The 16671-nt window shown below is 41.2% G+C and overlaps 1 protein-coding gene and 1 long non-coding RNA gene across 7 annotated transcripts in view; one reads left to right on the forward strand and one right to left on the reverse strand.

Annotated features, from left to right (window-relative positions):
- Positions 1-7260, reverse strand: part of LOC309353409 — an 81298-nt gene extending 74038 nt beyond the window's left edge. For all 4 annotated transcript variants that reach the window (XR_014161815.1, XR_014161816.1, XR_014161817.1 and 1 more), the window contains exons 1-2: positions 6862-7260; positions 1449-1604 (exon numbers count right to left, since the gene is read on the reverse strand). This is a non-coding gene — a long non-coding RNA (uncharacterized lncRNA). The remainder of the gene's footprint in view (positions 1-1448; positions 1605-6861) is intronic.
- Positions 7261-7447: 187 nt separating this feature from the next.
- CACNB2 (calcium voltage-gated channel auxiliary subunit beta 2) overlaps positions 7448-16671 on the forward strand; it is a 123587-nt gene continuing 114363 nt past the window's right edge. For 2 of the 3 annotated variants that reach the window (XM_081882366.1, XM_081882368.1), the window contains exons 1-2: positions 7448-8651; positions 16438-16530. In XM_081882366.1, the coding sequence (XP_081738492.1) occupies positions 8544-8651; positions 16438-16530 (201 nt within the window). In that variant the 5' untranslated portion in view covers positions 7448-8543. The remainder of the gene's footprint in view (positions 8652-16437; positions 16531-16671) is intronic. The other variant, XM_081882369.1, reaches the window with a different exon arrangement.

Genomic DNA, 16671 nt, shown 5'->3' on the forward strand with positions numbered 1-16671 from the left:
TAGGCAAGCAATGTCTTACACCCTGTGGGGAATAAAAGCTCTATACTGAGAGTGTTACTGAGAGTGTTACTTTGTCCCTGTTGCCATGGTGCTTCTGCTCTCTATTAGCTTCAGATAAGCCCCAAGTTTTAACTTTGCATCTCACAATGAAGTTTTCTGGTTGTCATTATTTGAATCTCTCTCCTTCTGACCCTATTACACATCCAAGTCTCTAGGTAATAAATCATGAAACATAATTTTTTAAAACGTTCTTTTTAAAAAGGTTTGATGCTACCTGCCCAACCTAAGATATCCACAACATTCAGGTTCACAATGTCTAAGCACCATAAACAAAAGCTGAGTTATACTTTTCTATCTATTCAGCTTATGAATAAAAATATTTTATGCTAGTGTAATTTAGCTAGGGTTTTCTAATTAGGTACATGGTCTCCAGGAACATAATACAGTACAATGTTATATGTTTTAAACTATTATGTGCAGTGCTTTTATTTTCTTAAAAAATGTTTAGGGGTACTCTCATTTTCCCACTCATACTGAAATACTTCCAAAGGATTATTTCATGTTTCAGAGATAAGCTCCCCCTGAACAGCACTTTGCCTCTCCCACAATCAGACCTGAAACAGAAGTACTGTGCTATAGATATGGAAGCGGAAGTTCACAATTAAAGGTGAACCTATATAATTCACTCTCTCCAAAACAATACAAGAACTGTAACACAACTATACTTTGAAATTAACACTCTTCTGAATTCTCCATAAAAATGCATATATTTGCAAATAACATAAAAGTGTATTATTTAAGGGGAAATTGGTTTTGGAAAATGAGTATATTATGCAAAATTGTATAAAAATGTATACAGTAAGTGATATTCTCACTAAGATGCTGATGGATTTTCATGACAGCCTTTTTTAATAAAAAAATCCAAAATGACGTACAAATGCGGAGAACTGAACTTTAGATTAGAAAAATGAGTAACAGAGAGAAATTGAACTTCACAGTCACCTATCCATAGCTATAGGAAGTGTGTGTGCAATGCCTCTTCCCCCTGATATACCCCTTCCAGCTCCCCCTTCCAGAGAAGCGGGACAGTGATCAGAAAGGAGCATGTGGGTAAATTTTAGGTGGGGAAAAGATGAAGGTGAAGCAGGAGATTATCAGGAATGGGAAGGAAAGGATCAGTTAAAATTTACAATTTCTTCACATATAATTCAGGTTAAGTTAACTGTGAATAATTCCTTTATCCTTTCTGCAGCCAAGCATATAATTGAGAGAAAACATGTCAGAAATGCCTTATGAATTTTCAGTCATCACTTGTTTTCTTTGTGTGCTTTAGAAGGCTTTCCCCTGCCCCCAGTCATATGTGCAATTTGTTTTGATGAAAACCTACCCTCCTCCCACTATAGTGCTAACAATTCCATTTATCATGACAGAAATCTAACATTTCCTACCTGTATGGCTCCCTCTTCATAGCAAAATGGTCATCTGACTTGTTCACCATGAGGAAAGTGTGCAATTTTCCATGCCACTATTCAGTTTGCAGAAACATGCTAATTGTAGGTTCTGCTTGCGACAAATGAGTCAGTTTAATAAACTTCAAAGGAGACCTGAGAAGGAAGAACAAGTCATTCAGATTATGAGAATACACAGCAGCGCTAACAGGTTTATTTTGCATTTATAAAAGAGCACATCCAAAGCAACAACAAATGCCCCTCTTCCCTTCCTCTTGCTACCAAACTGGGCACCACTCAGCTATTATTATAGGCATAAATCCTACCTATTTGCCCGAACTCATTTCCTGTGTGTTGTAACCTGCATCTCTTCCATTCCAATAAAGCTCATTTAAGCATTATCCTCCTTAGTATTCTCAGGACCACATTATATTATTAGGGAAGGCATTTCAAGTATACACTTAAACATGTAAAGTATGTTTAGCAAAGAACCATATGCCCCACGTTCAATCTCTGCTATCTCTGGATAGTGTGCAGAAACACTCGTGTCTAGAAATTTGGAGAGCTGCTGCCAGTGTGGCCAAGCTAGACAAAGATGCCATTCACACATGAACAGCTTTAAAAAGTAAGTAGTGTGACTGGGATCCTAACTGGGATCCTTGCATGAGTCTGGGGAGCCTTAATCCTTTGCTTCCTGTTGCAGTTCCAATTCAGTTTGCAAGGCCCACTGCCTGAGCTTTGCATTGGGAGAAACATTTCCACTGGTGCAAATGAAAGGTTTTATTTCAGTACAAATAGCACGAGTGAATGTGTGTGTTAATTATTCATATCAGGACTGGAACATGGGGGAAAGGGTTAAATTGCCTCTCACTCCCCTACCAGGGCCCTGATCCAAACTGTGGCCCTCACACTTAAAAATTACTTTTAAGATGTTTGGAATTGCCCAAGAAAGATGTAAAGTTATTTTTGTATGCCACAACTGCTGCTTGAATCTTATTAGCCAAGAAGTGGAAAACACAAGAACTACCAACTGTGGAAGAATGGCAGATGAAGATGATGGACTTTTTTGAGCTAGCTGACCTGACTGGAAGAATCCGCGACCAGAAAGAAGAGGAATATCAAGAAGATTGGAGGAAATTCAAGGGGTATTTGAATAAATATTGTAATATTAAAAATTAGAAGTTACTTGAAAGTATCAAACAGGCCTAGGATTAAATTAGGATTTATTTAAATAAACAGGATTTAGAACACTAAGAAAAGTGAAGAAATTTGATTATAACTGGATTATTGTTGTTTAATAATGATATTGGAAAGCTGTTACATTCAGATACAAGGAAATTCAGAAGGGAGGAACTAGAGGAAGTCAAGTAACATGTTTATAAGGTTGGATTTTTAAATAATTATGTTTGTTTGTGTTTTTTATCTGTTTGCTGTTATTTTTTAATAGATGTATTTTTTTCCTCTTTTTTGTTTTTGTTTTGGTTTGTTTTTTGGTTGTGCAACGTTTGTTGCAGTATGTGTTATAATTATATAAAACTTAATTAAAATTATTGGGGGGGGAATAAAATTTACTTTTAAGATTGCTTATTGCATACATGGCATCTGGTCTAGTTTTGCCCTCAGGATGGGCAATACTAAAGCTAAATGGAGCAACGGTCTGGCTTATATAAAGCAGCTTCCAGTGTATGTAAGAATGAAACAAACCCAAGAGTAGGAATAAAGGTTCCCAATTATTACAAATACCATAACTATGCAGTTCTGCCATCTGCCTATCAGACAGAGATAGTCAAATAAGTAGCCAACTCCACTGGGGTGTGTGGGTGGGTGAGAGGAGACAATCCTCTTTACCCCTCCCCATCTATTCCTGTATCTGCAAAAATTAGGGTTACTTCTGTTTGCTTGCTGTTCCTTCATGAGGAAGCCTTTGGCTTATCGTTACTGTAACTTCCTCTTAGGCCTCTAAACCATTGGGAGGCATGTGGAAACTACTCCAGCAGCCTTCTCCAGTTGCATTGTTCTTGTACTGCTGGTCAGACTACTCATGAGTAAGCAACTGGTTTAGCAGCTTCTGAAAGTCTAAGGTAAAGGTACCCCTGACCGTTAGGGACAGTTGCAGACGACTCTGGTGTTGCGCACTCATCTCACTCTATAGGCCGAGGGAGCCGGCGTTTGTCCACAGACAGCTTCTAGGTCATGTGGCCAGCATGACTAAGCCGCTTCTGGTGAAGCAGAGCAGTGCACGGAAACGCCGTTTACGTTCCCGCCGGAGCGGTACCTATTTATCTACTTGCACTTTGATGTGCTTTCGAACTGCTAGGTGGGCAGGAGCTGGGACCGAACAATGGGAGCTCACCCCGTCATGGGGATTCGAACCACAACCTTCTGATCGGCAAGCCCTAGGCTCTGTGGTTTAGACCACAGCGCCACCCACATTCCTTAGTCTAGCTGCCACCAAAAGAAGTCAATGACTACAGGGGTTTGTTTGTTTTTGTTTCCCTTTTGAAATAAAGGTAATAAGGCCAGTTTAGGACCACACTGAATGGCTTTGTCCCATGATCTCACCAACCACCTTAAAGATATCTATCCAAAATCGTAATATTTTTCCACAGTGCCACATGTAAAGAAAGATCCAATCTCCTTGCACTCTCTACAACATTGAGGACTCATTGCACTAAACATACAGCTAAGAGCTTTCAGGGAAAGTGACTTTTAAAAAGGAATTGGCCCTTAGCTAGTAGCTACTGAATGAAAAGCTCATTTTCTGCATATAACCTTCCATGCATCAGCATCTATTGGCATATCCATATCCTGCTTTCCATAGCACCTGTTGTCTGCCATTAGCTGTGCCTGAAGAATTCTGGGGAAAACTTAAATAATTTTAATATTGTTACACAAGCCCAGTGCCTGCCTCTCTCTCCACCAAGCAAAGGCCACCAAGCAAAGGGTCATTCTCCCTTTGGAGAACAGAAGACACGGCAGAGACTGTCATGCTTTAAGAAATAGGATTTACAGTCTGCGTGGAGAGAGTCCAAATCTTATAGCATGGCCCAAAGCATTGCAGGCAACCTTCTCTCTTCTCCACAAAGATGGCTCTCAGCCTCACTTCCTCCTTCTTCCCAAAAGCCCCTTGCCCGCCCCCCAGCAGTTACACTGGCAACCTTCCAAGTCTCCAGACTCTGGTCACACCTGGGATAAGAAGTTACACTGTCTTTTTAACGACCCACAATGGCTCTCTCCAGGCCCCTAGTTTGGCCAGGCTACCCAGGAATTCCTTTGCAGCTTATATTCTCCCCTTCATATAACAGATCTTAGCATTTATTAATTTTAGTGTTTAGGGGATCCCCCCCCATCCCGTTCTGTAACAATATGATTAAAATAAGTTTAAAATAGGGTTTGTGTGAAGGTTTGCAAGCACAGCTGTATAACTTGCCACTAGAGTTGGTGATAGAAAAAAAACAATAAGGCAAATTTTCAGGTTTTTGTTCAGATAAAAAGTCCAAGGAATTTCAAAGAAACTAATAAGACTTTCATTAACAGTGGTACATTTTGTCAGTGGGACTTCATTGTAGCTCTGAAGATTTGTGTCTGTTTAATTAAAAGCTGTGGTTACACTAACAGCAAAGAAACATAATTTTAACTTGCTAACCATATAATAGACTGTGAAATCCTTAGACCTCTCCTTGGATATACTTTGAAAAGAGACTAGCTGCATTTTGTTAGATTCTTTGTTTGACTTTGGAGATAAACAGACATATGGGTTTGTGAATGACGAGTGATGACAAAATCCATCTTGGTAGAGCTACTTTGCATTCCTCCCTTCTGACTCTTTCCTTATACAGTTACTTCATACAACAGTATGTTTAATGTACCAAAAGCCTATTACTGTGAGATGTTTTTTTAAAAAACTACCGTATTTTCCCATTTATAGGACTAGGTTTTTTTCCTAATAACTTATATAAAAAATTAGGGGCGTCTTATACACAGATAGTGCTGAGGCCATTTTCTTAAATCTGAGTTTTATACATGGGGGCATCTTATAGACAGAAAAATACGGTACATGAGCAGACAGTGTGGCCGGATTTCACACCCACTGCTTCTGCATTTAAGGACTTCTATCTCATGTCAGTGAAAGAAACTCTCTACTTTATAGCTGCTGTCACATTCATTCACTAAAAAGCAGGCAAAAACAAATCCACATCCAAAAGCAGCCAACATGTTATGATAAAAATAGCCAACAGTGCCACAATTTAAACTGCAAAAGGGAAAATACTGCACAAGGGGAATAATAATAGACACAGGGGGAGGGAGATCCTTATGAACAAATATATTGTTAAAATATGCTAAAGGCTGAGTTATTTGTGCCAATAATTTTAAGAAGACTTTCTAAAGTGCAACAGTAAGTCCAGTCTATAGCATGGTAGAACGTGCACTTTGTATGCAGGATGAGATTCAATCTCTAGTTCCACCACATAAAAGGATCTCTGACAATAGGGATGAAAAGGTCCTGGTCTTAGGCCCTGGAGAATTGTAGCCAATTGGGGTAAACAACAAGGTTAGGATGGGGAAGCAGTGGCCCTCCAGATGCTGTTGGACTCCTATCAGTCCCAGCTAGCATGGCCAGTGGCTAGAAGTGATGGGAATTATAGTCCAACAACATCTGGAAGGACACCAAATATTGTAGTACAGGGATAGATGGACCAAAGGTCTAACTCAGCATATTTCCCTACCATTTGACAATTTATCCTCACCAGTAAATGCTGAACTGCTGCTTTCCTCCAAAATAGAAGTGGCAGCAAGAAACATGCTTTTAAAGAATTGCACATTATGTTTGGCTTGATTCTCAGCATGCCTGACTCAGGAATTTTGCTTGGGCTTTTTTCAAGAAAGGTGTTTGCTTATGTGGTAGGATTTCCTAATGCTAATTGCAGCATGTGGGTAGTGCTGGTGTTGGGGGGGGGGTTGTAGATTTACATCAGGATAGTGGCTGAGAGGGAAGGGTTAAATCTCCCTTTCCCCACATACTGCAGTCCTGGTGAAAATCACCACCTCCCTCCAGTACAGTGGTACCTCGGGTTAAGAACTTAATTCGTTCTGGAGCTCTGTTCATAACCTGAAACTGTTCTTAACCCGAAGCACCACTTTAGCTAATGGGGCCTCCAGCTGCTGCCGCGCCACCGGAGCATGATTTCTGTTCTCATCCTGAAGCAAAGTTCTTAACCCGAGGTAATATTTCTGCTTTAGCGGACTCTGTAACCTGAAGCGTATGTAACCCAAGGTACCACTGTATCTTGCACCTGCTGCTTCCAGAGGTGGTTGTGAGAAGCACCTCTCAGCAAAAGACAACCTCTCACGTCTGTCCCTCTTTGGGCCAAGGCAGAAAGCAGAAACGAAAGGAAGTGCTCTGCTCACTCACCTTCTCTCTATGGCCAGGATGAAATAGAGAGAGTTGGCCATCACCTCATATTCTCGCTTGCTCACATGCCCTCTCCTTCTGCCAGGGGTGGGGGCACAGTGGTGGGGAATAGGCCCAGGAAGACCAAATTCTCTTTTGTCCTCCATGCTGCTTAGTGAAAGAGGGCAAGGAAGGCGCAGCTGCTGTTCCGAAGATTAGCCAGTCTCTTTTTTTTGTCCACTCGCACTCGAGATCTGGAAGGCTTTGTTGGGTTTGATCCTTCCTGCTGCAACGCCAGGGTTGCCAACTTGAATAAAATAATTGGGGGGTGGGGAGGTAGGTAAGTCCCACCTGGTATAATTGATCCCATGACACAGCGCGCTCACAACATTTGAAGGGCAATACCCATCAACTTTGTGGGGCCAGTTACAGATAGGTAGCTGTGTTGGTCTGCCATAGTCAAAACAAAACAAAATTCCTTCCAGTAGCACCTTAAAGACCACCTTAAAGAAATGGAAGTCCATCAACTCATACCAAGAACTAACTTAGTTGGTCTTTAAGGTGCTACTGGAAGGAAATTTTTTTGTTTTGTTTTGTTTTGTGGGGCCAGCCCCCTCAAATATTTTAATGGGGGAAGGGAGCAAAGGGACCTCAGCCCCTAGGAGCTGGTTCCTCTGGCAATGCCCAAAGAGAGAGGGCATATGAGCACATACAGTTTCCCACAGGTGAGATCCAAACCAATGGCACTTAGTACTTGCACCTGAGGGAGGAAAAAAATGAAAGGCGGAGAGGGTGCTTGTTTGATATATTTTCTTTACCAGCACCAGATGCTGGCTGGCTCCTTGGCTGCCCTTCCTTCAACAAAGTGGCAATGTTAAGCACCTTTTCTCTTTTTTTGCTTTGTTTTACGTGCAGCTTGTAACCAGCGTGCCTGACTAGCCAATGTTACTCTTCGCTCGCTTTGGAGTGTGTGCCTTGTGTTTTAAAAAAGAAAAACACTTTGTTCGACGACGGCTTGTCTTGGCCTTCCGAGCAGGAGGATAACATTCAGAGACCGGCGACTTTCTTGAGGAGAAACGACGGGGCCGCCACTCGACGACCGCGCGGCGGCCATTCCACACACCCCTCCCTCAGCTTTTCCCGCGCTTTCCCCACCGCCCACCTTTCTCGGGGCGGGGGGAAGAACGACAGGGTGGTCGAGATTTCATCTTCCCTCAGGCGCCTCCTCCTCCTCCTCCTCCCCGTCTCCTCCCCCTTTTGCTCGGCTGTAGTAGCGGTTGCTGCGCTCTGGGCTCTACGAGGCACCGAGGAGCCGCGCTGTTACTTGAGGGCTGGGCGAGGCGAGCAGCTGCGGCAAGAGCCCAGAGTCTTTTCGTTTGGTTTCTCACCATCTCCCTCAGTCAAGCAACCGACCTAAGCAAGCAAGCCAGACAGGCGGGCGGGCGGGCGAGCAAGGAAAGGCACTTGAACCGTTTCAAAATGGCCCATCCCTGAGGGAGAAGAAGAAGAAGCAAGAGCCATCCTCGTGCACCAACCGCCGCCGATTCAAAGAGAGAGAGAGAGAGAGAGAGAGAGAGAGAGAGAGAGAGAGAGAGAGAGAGAGAGGCGGCGACTACTTGGCGACGGCTTCGCTGAGGCGCTTTGTTGTTGGAAGTGTCGGCGAGTTGTCCCCCCCCATCCACCCTCCCCACCCGCTTTCTCCAATGGTCCAAAGTGACATGTCCAAATCGCCTCCCACTCCAGCAACGGCGGCGCAGGAGATGCAGATGGAGTTGCTGGACAACCCCCCGGCTCCAGTCCCGGCTGTGCAGGTACAGTTATTGAGGGGTGGAGGGGGACAGAGAGGGAGGGGCTGCTCGCCTAAAAATTAGGGGGCGGCTTTCTTTCCGTGAGGCCCCCGCCCCCTCCATATGGCCAGGGGAAACCTTAATGGTGACTCCGCTTCCACATTGTTGCTCTTGGGAGCCAGAGTTTTCGAGGCTTCACTTGGCAGTAAAATCCCCTGCCGCCGCCCCCCCCCCCAAAGAACCCTGCTGGCTTCCATCTTTTTTACTTTACAAGGTAAAGCTGCTATTCGAGGGGAAGAGCAAGAGAAAGGCGAGGAGACTCCTCTATTGAGCAATCTCAGATTGGGCACAGGGTGAAATTCTGCCCCCAACGGCGTGTCGACTCGGATTTACTTCCCACCGAGTTCAGTAGGACTTGCTCCGGGGTCTGTGAGCACAGAATCGCAAGCTAATGTTCCAGCCCTGTGAGTGAGTGGGTTTACTCAGAAGTAGGTTTTGTGTGTCCAGTGGGATTTTGTCCCATGCCAATGTATTTAGGGTTTGCAACTCAGAAGTGAGCCCCTCTCTGTTTTTATAAGATTTATGTCCTAGTGTAACTTCAGGATTTCAATCTGGAATGATTTCGCTCTTGGTTCTTTATTAGCATGCACCGGTGTGAATGGAAATCTTTACCTATAAGCATGCGCTCAAATGTGGGTGGGATTGCTGGCTATTTGTGCCCTTAATTATGACTGCAACAGGGTGCTTTTGTCTCCACACGTGAGTGTTCATCACCTGATCACTGTACCATCACAAATAACAGACCCATAATTCGCTTGTCGCCTGCCCCCATCCCACTCACCACACCATGTACTTTAGTGGAAACTTCTCATGCTTTATTGCCACTCATCAGTTAGCCTGCAGTGATCAAACATAGAAAAAGCAAGTGTTGTGTGAACCAAGCCAGCGGTGGTTATATTTTACCTTAAATGGTCTGTAATAGGTGCCTATAGACCTACCAAAAATCTTGTCTTTGTTCAGAGCCAGACGCAAGTTCAGAGTTAGAAGCAAGTATTTGTTGTAGGGAAATCAGAGCAATATGAATGGCTCAACTTTGGAAAGTTGGTGGGAGAGGGGAAACTCTGGGCAGGAAAATTCATGTATTCCCCTTATGGGCACATGGAGAGATGTGGCCAATGAGGAGTTATTAAGTCAGGTTCTTGTTGCATCTGTTTTATTAAAACACATAATGTGATTTGTTGTATACTCACAATAATGGTGTTAGAGGACCAGAGTGGAGAGAGAAAATGTGCATGTGTAAGTTTAAGAGGAGGGCAAAAATTCTAACTCATGTAATGACAGTACAGAACAAGTGCTTCTGTATGTTGTTTGGTTTTTGGTTTTTTAAATACAGTACTCTGTATCATGGGGCGTGTTAATGTAAGCAAGCCATGATGTTTAATAGCTGTATTTAAAGCCAGACCAATAGTTTTCGTTATCTGAAAAGTACATGTGTAGGACTATATTGCCATGATTTCTTTCCTTAGCATATCAGTTGTTTCAGCAACAGTTTTCTACATGTTACTTTTGGTTTTTAAACCGATACTTCTTTCTCTGGTTTTCAATGTTACTGACAAGGGAACTATTTTATAAATATATGTGTGAGCATGTATATGAAATGTGTTCCTTACCGTAGTTCACACTTCAATTCCATTTTTGAGTTAGTTAACTGCATAAATTGCTGCTGAATGTTGTAAACGCATCAGGGATATGATAACATCTTATTGTGCATGGTGTTTTTAACCTAATTAATTATTTTAATGTTGGTGAATGAACAAAAACAATGATAAATCCATTACTTGCTTGGAATATTCAGCTAAAAAGAAGTATTCTGGAAGGACTCTATTCGTATTGCTAATAAATATTAAAAGATAATTGGCGTATCCACCAAGCTTGTCTAACTCCATTCATCACTTTTGCTCAAAATCAGACTTTATAGATTTCATCAGCTAATATCCCCACTACCTGTACAAGTGCATTACATGGTGATCATAATTATGCCCCAAAATGTATCTTTTTCTCAAGATACATTTCCCATGCTCTGATTTGTTTGCTGTTCCTCAGGGTTGCAATGACTGGTTCTTTGTAGTGTAAAGTGACCCTGACCTTTTGTCTTAGTATGAAAGATCTGACATCAAAAACATGGACCACTACAATTGTTTTATTTCATACTGCTGTTATGCTGGTGTCGATGTGATAAATTCTGCATCGTAGACCTTCTTTTGGGGGACATTAATGATGAATAAATGAAACATCTACAGTTGAAAAATATCTTTCCTTTTCACTGCATTTTCCCTTTTATGGACTTTTTGCAGTCATAACTGTTGACTTTTTACATAGAATAGCATTGCAGCTTTTAACAATGAAACAGGTGGGTTGGGAATTAACTGATTTTGGTCATATGAAACAATAGTGTTTCTCTGTTTAGGCAAAAACAAATGATCCTAATAACCTTTTTAAATAAGACAAGCCAATGCTGTTTGAATAAACATGCAATTCACTGGCAGTTAAAAATTTAATGGCAGGTTTCTTTTAAAAAAAAACCTGATATATTACTCTGTTAATTAAACTTTTAATTTTAATTGAGTGACAAAGCACTGCCTGTGCCTTTTATTTATTCATTTATCAATTTATTTTATTTTTATTTTTGGAAAAACAGCTTTTTGGAATTGTACTCAAAGTAGTCTCTAAATAAATCCATATTGAAAATAGTAGAAAAATTAGAAGTGAAGAACAAATGAATAAGATGAAAATGCAGTTAGAGTTTATAAACCTCCAACTGGGAATGCCTGGCCTGCATAACTTTGCACACAAAGATTTTGGCTTGAAGAGTCACTTGAACCAGTGGGAATCATGGTGAGATGGGGTCATGTACCACCAATGTGTTTCCCTGCTGTCTCTAACCATAATAAGCTCATTAGCTGTGAAATAAAGTACAACATGCATTTCTCAAATTCAGGATGCAACAAACTTGACATTGAACATCTTTCTTATTGTCATACATCACAGGCAGGTCCATCATTTGCAGAAGCACCCATAGGATTAACTACTGTTGCTATTGATGGAAAGCATTACATTCGATAGATAGACAGATAGATGGCCAATTTGTTCTCTCTTCTTGGAGCTACTGCAGGATCTGGGTCCTGCTCACTTTGCTTTTTTTCGTCTTACTCCATTCTTCCTATGGAATTAGTATGACCTGGTGGGCTTCTCTCTGGGAAGAAGTTGAATTGGTGATGCCATCCTCCTGCTACACTAGAGATTTAAAGCAGGATCCCTGCATACAGCAATGGACAGCTTGGTAGGACTGCATCACTCACCTCTACTCCATCCGGCAGAGTGGCTGCAGCATATCGGGATGGAGCGAGGAAGAGGCGAAGGAGTTGTGAGGTTGGTATGGAGCAATCATGCCAAGGGAGCCAATCTGATGCTCCTGCCATTGTGTTTGTACTACGCCAGCCTTGCCACCAATATGCCACCCTCCCTCTGTCCTGGTATGCTGCAGCAGCTCAGCAGGATGGAGTTCAGGTGTACGGCACACCCGCACTATGACATTTGCTGCTTCCTGTATATATGTCGTTATCGTCAGTATGTCAGAACAAAGATCTTGCAGAATCATTATTGACTTGTCTCTGTCCTGCAGCACTTGCAGCTTACACAGCTCAACTGAGAAAGTGTCTTTAACAGGAAAGGTTGCCAGTCTGAAAGCAGTGTCTCTGGGCAGAGAACAAGTAATAGTTGGTTTGGGTTCTACAGAGCTGTGCACTTGCTCAGTGTCAGCCACTCCAGAGGCAAAGTCCAGCGGTATCTCTTTAATTCAGGAATTTCACCACATTCCCTCCTCTGGAATGTCAGGAGCCTTAAGACCATAAGAGCAGCCCTGCTGGCCTTTCTAGTCAAGCACTCTGTTCTTAGAGGAGCCAACCTGATGCTTATGGGAGCCCACAGGCAAGGCAAGAGCTGTTTCCTGCTCTTGATCCCCAGTCACACTGCCTTTGATATTGGAGGTAACACAGCCACCATGACTTGTTGCCACTGATACTTTTATCCTCTATTTAATTAACTGGATGTAGCTTATTTGGAGAAAAGGGAATTGCTATCTATAAGCCATGCTTTTGTAATCTGCAAGCCTTACTGTTATAACGTGCTCCACATAGGATTATGCCTGAAAAGTGTTTGAAACCTTCAGATGTTGCAGAATATGAAGTTCCACCTTCCAGTCAGAGTGTACTTAGTTAGCACCATGTGATACTGATATATTTTTATTTTGTGTTTTATGCTTTAACATTGTACACCAACCTAATATTTTATGACATGGAATCATATGTTTATAAATACATGAACTAAACTTCCTACTATTAAACGTCCAGTTAAAGGCATCAAGTAAATCTTAAGTATTCTGAAATGCAAGTGTACTGAACTGATGTTTGTCACTTTTGTTGCTTTTTGATTCTTCTGTTTGTTGGTTTATCTGGATTTTTCAGTTATCGTTTGGCAGTTTTCCTTAAGGTTTTTGTTTTTTATTCTGCTTTTTTGTTATTTAGTTGCTGTATATTTAATACTTGCTTTGGATTGTCTTCTGAAAATATAAGGCAGCATAGAATGCTTTTAAATAAAAGCATAAGTTTTATATAAAAATAATTAACATCTTTTTTAAAAAAACCATGTTGCCTGTTTAATTAGAATTAATCAATTACGTAGGGACATAGGAAGTTACAGGAGTCAGGCTATTAGTCCCATCTAGCTCAGTGTTGTTGACTCTGACTGGGTTTAAAGCAGCAGCCCTTCCCAGTCCTATCCTGAGATGTGAGGTATTCAAGGGACCTGTTGTATGCAAATCATATGTTCTTACACTGAGCTACATATGTTCCCCAAATCCATAAATGGTTTTGGCCCTAGTTTTCACTAAGCACAATATTTTAGTAAACATTATTTAACTAGCATCTAATGAATGGGACCAAACTATATTTAGAAGATTGCTGGCATTCGTCTGTCTCAAGGAGGCAATGGAGTGTGCCTCCAGGGCTGAACACAAACTGCTGGAGAATCACAGTGCCTGCTGTGGCTATGCAGATTGGTAACTCGTAATTCCTGCCTCCCACATTGTTTTTTTGCAGTGTCAGCAGCACCAAATTTACCTTTCTAGGGCGTAAGCATGGGGCAGTGTGTATGGAAATTCTGGGCTTCCCAGATGGCAAGATGTCTCTCAAGGCCTCATTGATGTGGTCCAAAGGAAAGCAGAGCACCAGCTTGGCTGCAGGAGTTGCGAGAAGGAAGATAGGATGCATGTATTGCTATGTTCTTAATTTGATCCTGTTTTGTTAAAATTGGTGTGTGGGGGGGGGGACATCATTACACTCTGGACAACCTTTGTAAATGGAGTTAGTACAAATGGATTTTAATTTTGTTGTTGTTGCTTTTGATCTTTCAGCATGTTTGCCATCATTTTTGAACTTTGGGAATAACAATAACAAAAAAACCCCATTATCCATAACATTCTCCCAAGGGTTCTTTAGGATACACAAGCTTTCTGTACATTGGGCTGCTTTGAGTGAGTGGGCTGCATTTTTAAATGCCCCTGCTAGGGAACAGACCCTTCTGCATATAAACAAGCATGACAGTAAAAAAAGGAAAAGCATGTTTGTCAGGATGTATCCCGACATACAATCCCTATCTGCAGCTTGAAGCAGCATAAGCTAGGAAACCTTTATCACTTGATTGTGGTTATTTTATAAATTGGCATTGAATGTCTTTTATTTTTAATTTGACTTAATTTCCCTGGTTGGAAAACATGTATTTTATGGCAGAACTTTCCAACATTTCCCGTTGGTGACACACTTTTTAGACATGCATCATTTTGCGACACAGTAATACAGTTTTACTAGCAAACTGGAGGTCAAACTAACCCTTTTCCAGCTCCGGGAGGAGCACAGGGGGTGTTCACACGACACACCAACACACTGCAGCTGACACACTAAAGTGTCGTGACACACAGTTTGGAAAGCTCTGATTTATTGGTTTGTAATATAATGCATATAATATAGCTATTATAACTCCATATTACACACTTCTAATGTTGTTCTGCTAGTTCAAGCTTATCCCTGCCCTCCTTTTGGATTTACACCTTTTGTTCATCCTTGTTCTCTTTATTCTGGCACCATTACCTCTGACAGTGTAATCTCTGATAATCAGTAACATATATTCATAACAATAAAGAACTCTTCCCCCACCCCTCAGGGAGGGTAGAAATTCATGGCAGAGCTTAATTGAAATAAATTACTAGTGTCTCCTCTTTAATTAGCTATTTTCCTTATTTATTTATTTTTATACAGCTCCTGGTACTTTAGCAGTTACTTTGGGATTTTTCCTTAAGCTTGCTACTCCTGATGCTCTCTGTGTTTCTAATTTGGAGCTATTTTCTTTCCTTTTCTTAAATAATCATAGTCTTCTAATTTCCCCCTTATAAGTACATCTTAACATTGCTAAAATTAGATTTCTAAATATGACGGTCTGGTTTGAGTAACCTCTTGAACGTTTACATTTTGTCATAGCTTTTTAATTCCTACTTGTTGAGAAATATGCATACCTTTGGAGCCCTGTTTTTCCCCTGAAGTCTTGTCAGTGCCTTATCTGAGGAGCTAACTTCCTTATGTTTTTATTTCCAGTCCCTCTTGTGTAGCTTTCATATTTTTATACAATCACATTCATTGCCCCATAAAGTTAAGCTATGTATTGCTAGATTTTCACAGCTAGGTCATGAAACAGTGGACCCCTTGACTCCATTTATGACGTTTAATTGAAGGGATACTGCTTTAAACAATAGCTGTGAAAAGTTGTATTTGAATATTAACCTAGAGGGAACCAGGAGATTATCATGGCTGAAGCACTGCCCTAAAGCACCATTTTCTGTGATGTTTACCTATTGCTTTGATTTTTTTTCTCTTTAATGTTGATATTATATAAGTGCTACAACACTACTGCCTGCATGCAGCAGGGAGTGTTCTCTCTAATGCCAGAAGCTGATATCTATTCCAATGTATAATCTTAAGCCATGTTGGTCTGCCGTAGTCGAAACAAGATAAAATAAATAAAATAAAATTCCTTCCAGTAGCACCTTAGAGACCAACTAAGTTAGTTATTGGTATGAGCTTTCGTGTGCATGCACACTGCTTCAGATCCACCGAAACAGAAGTCACCAGACCCTTATATATAGTGAGAGGGTGGGGAGGGGTATTATTCAGAAGGGTGGTGGGAATGTATGGTTGGCTGATAGGTCTGGTAAACCTGTTGATGACTGTTAACGACTGCAATTGGTCTTACAGGAAAAAGCAAGGGGTGAGATGGCTAAAAATAGCTTTATCGTGTATAATGAGATAAGAATCCAATGTCTCTATTCAGACCAAGTCTCTCCATGGTTTTAAGTTTGGTAATAAGTTGCAATTCAGCAACTTCTCTTTCCAGTCTATTTCTGAAATTCTTTTGTAATAAGACAGCTACTTTGAGATCTTGTATAGAATGTCCTGGGAGACTGAAGTTTCCCAGGAACTGGTTTCTCCGTCTTGTGGTTCCTGTGCTGTTCATTCAGCACAGTTAGACAAACACTTGTGTAAGGGGTTTGTTCACTTTGTGCTATAGTATGTAGATTCTGGTGCCTGGCTAATTTCTAAAGCTGGCATTTGCTAATATAAAAAAATTAATAATATGTTGAGTATTTGTGTCTGCTTGATATATAGACATGTATGCATAAAGTAATAACTTTTCTTTTTAACAGTCTTACAGCAAAGGTGCAAGAAGAAAACACCGATTCAAAGGTTCAGATGGGAGTACATCTTCTGACACTACCTCTAATAGCTTTGTACGGCAGGTATGTTATTTCCTCCACTTTCCCCAATGGTGTATTATTGTCTTGTGTATAATCAAAACCAAAGGTGATATGGTGGTAACTGTAGAATATATAATTTCATGTTGATGCATCCTGTGAAGCTTAAAAGCCCATATATATTCA

The sequence above is a fragment of the Podarcis melisellensis genome, assembly GCF_964234715.1.
Source record: "Podarcis melisellensis genome assembly, chromosome: 12".
NCBI classification, from domain to species: Eukaryota; Metazoa; Chordata; class Lepidosauria; order Squamata; family Lacertidae; genus Podarcis; species Podarcis melisellensis.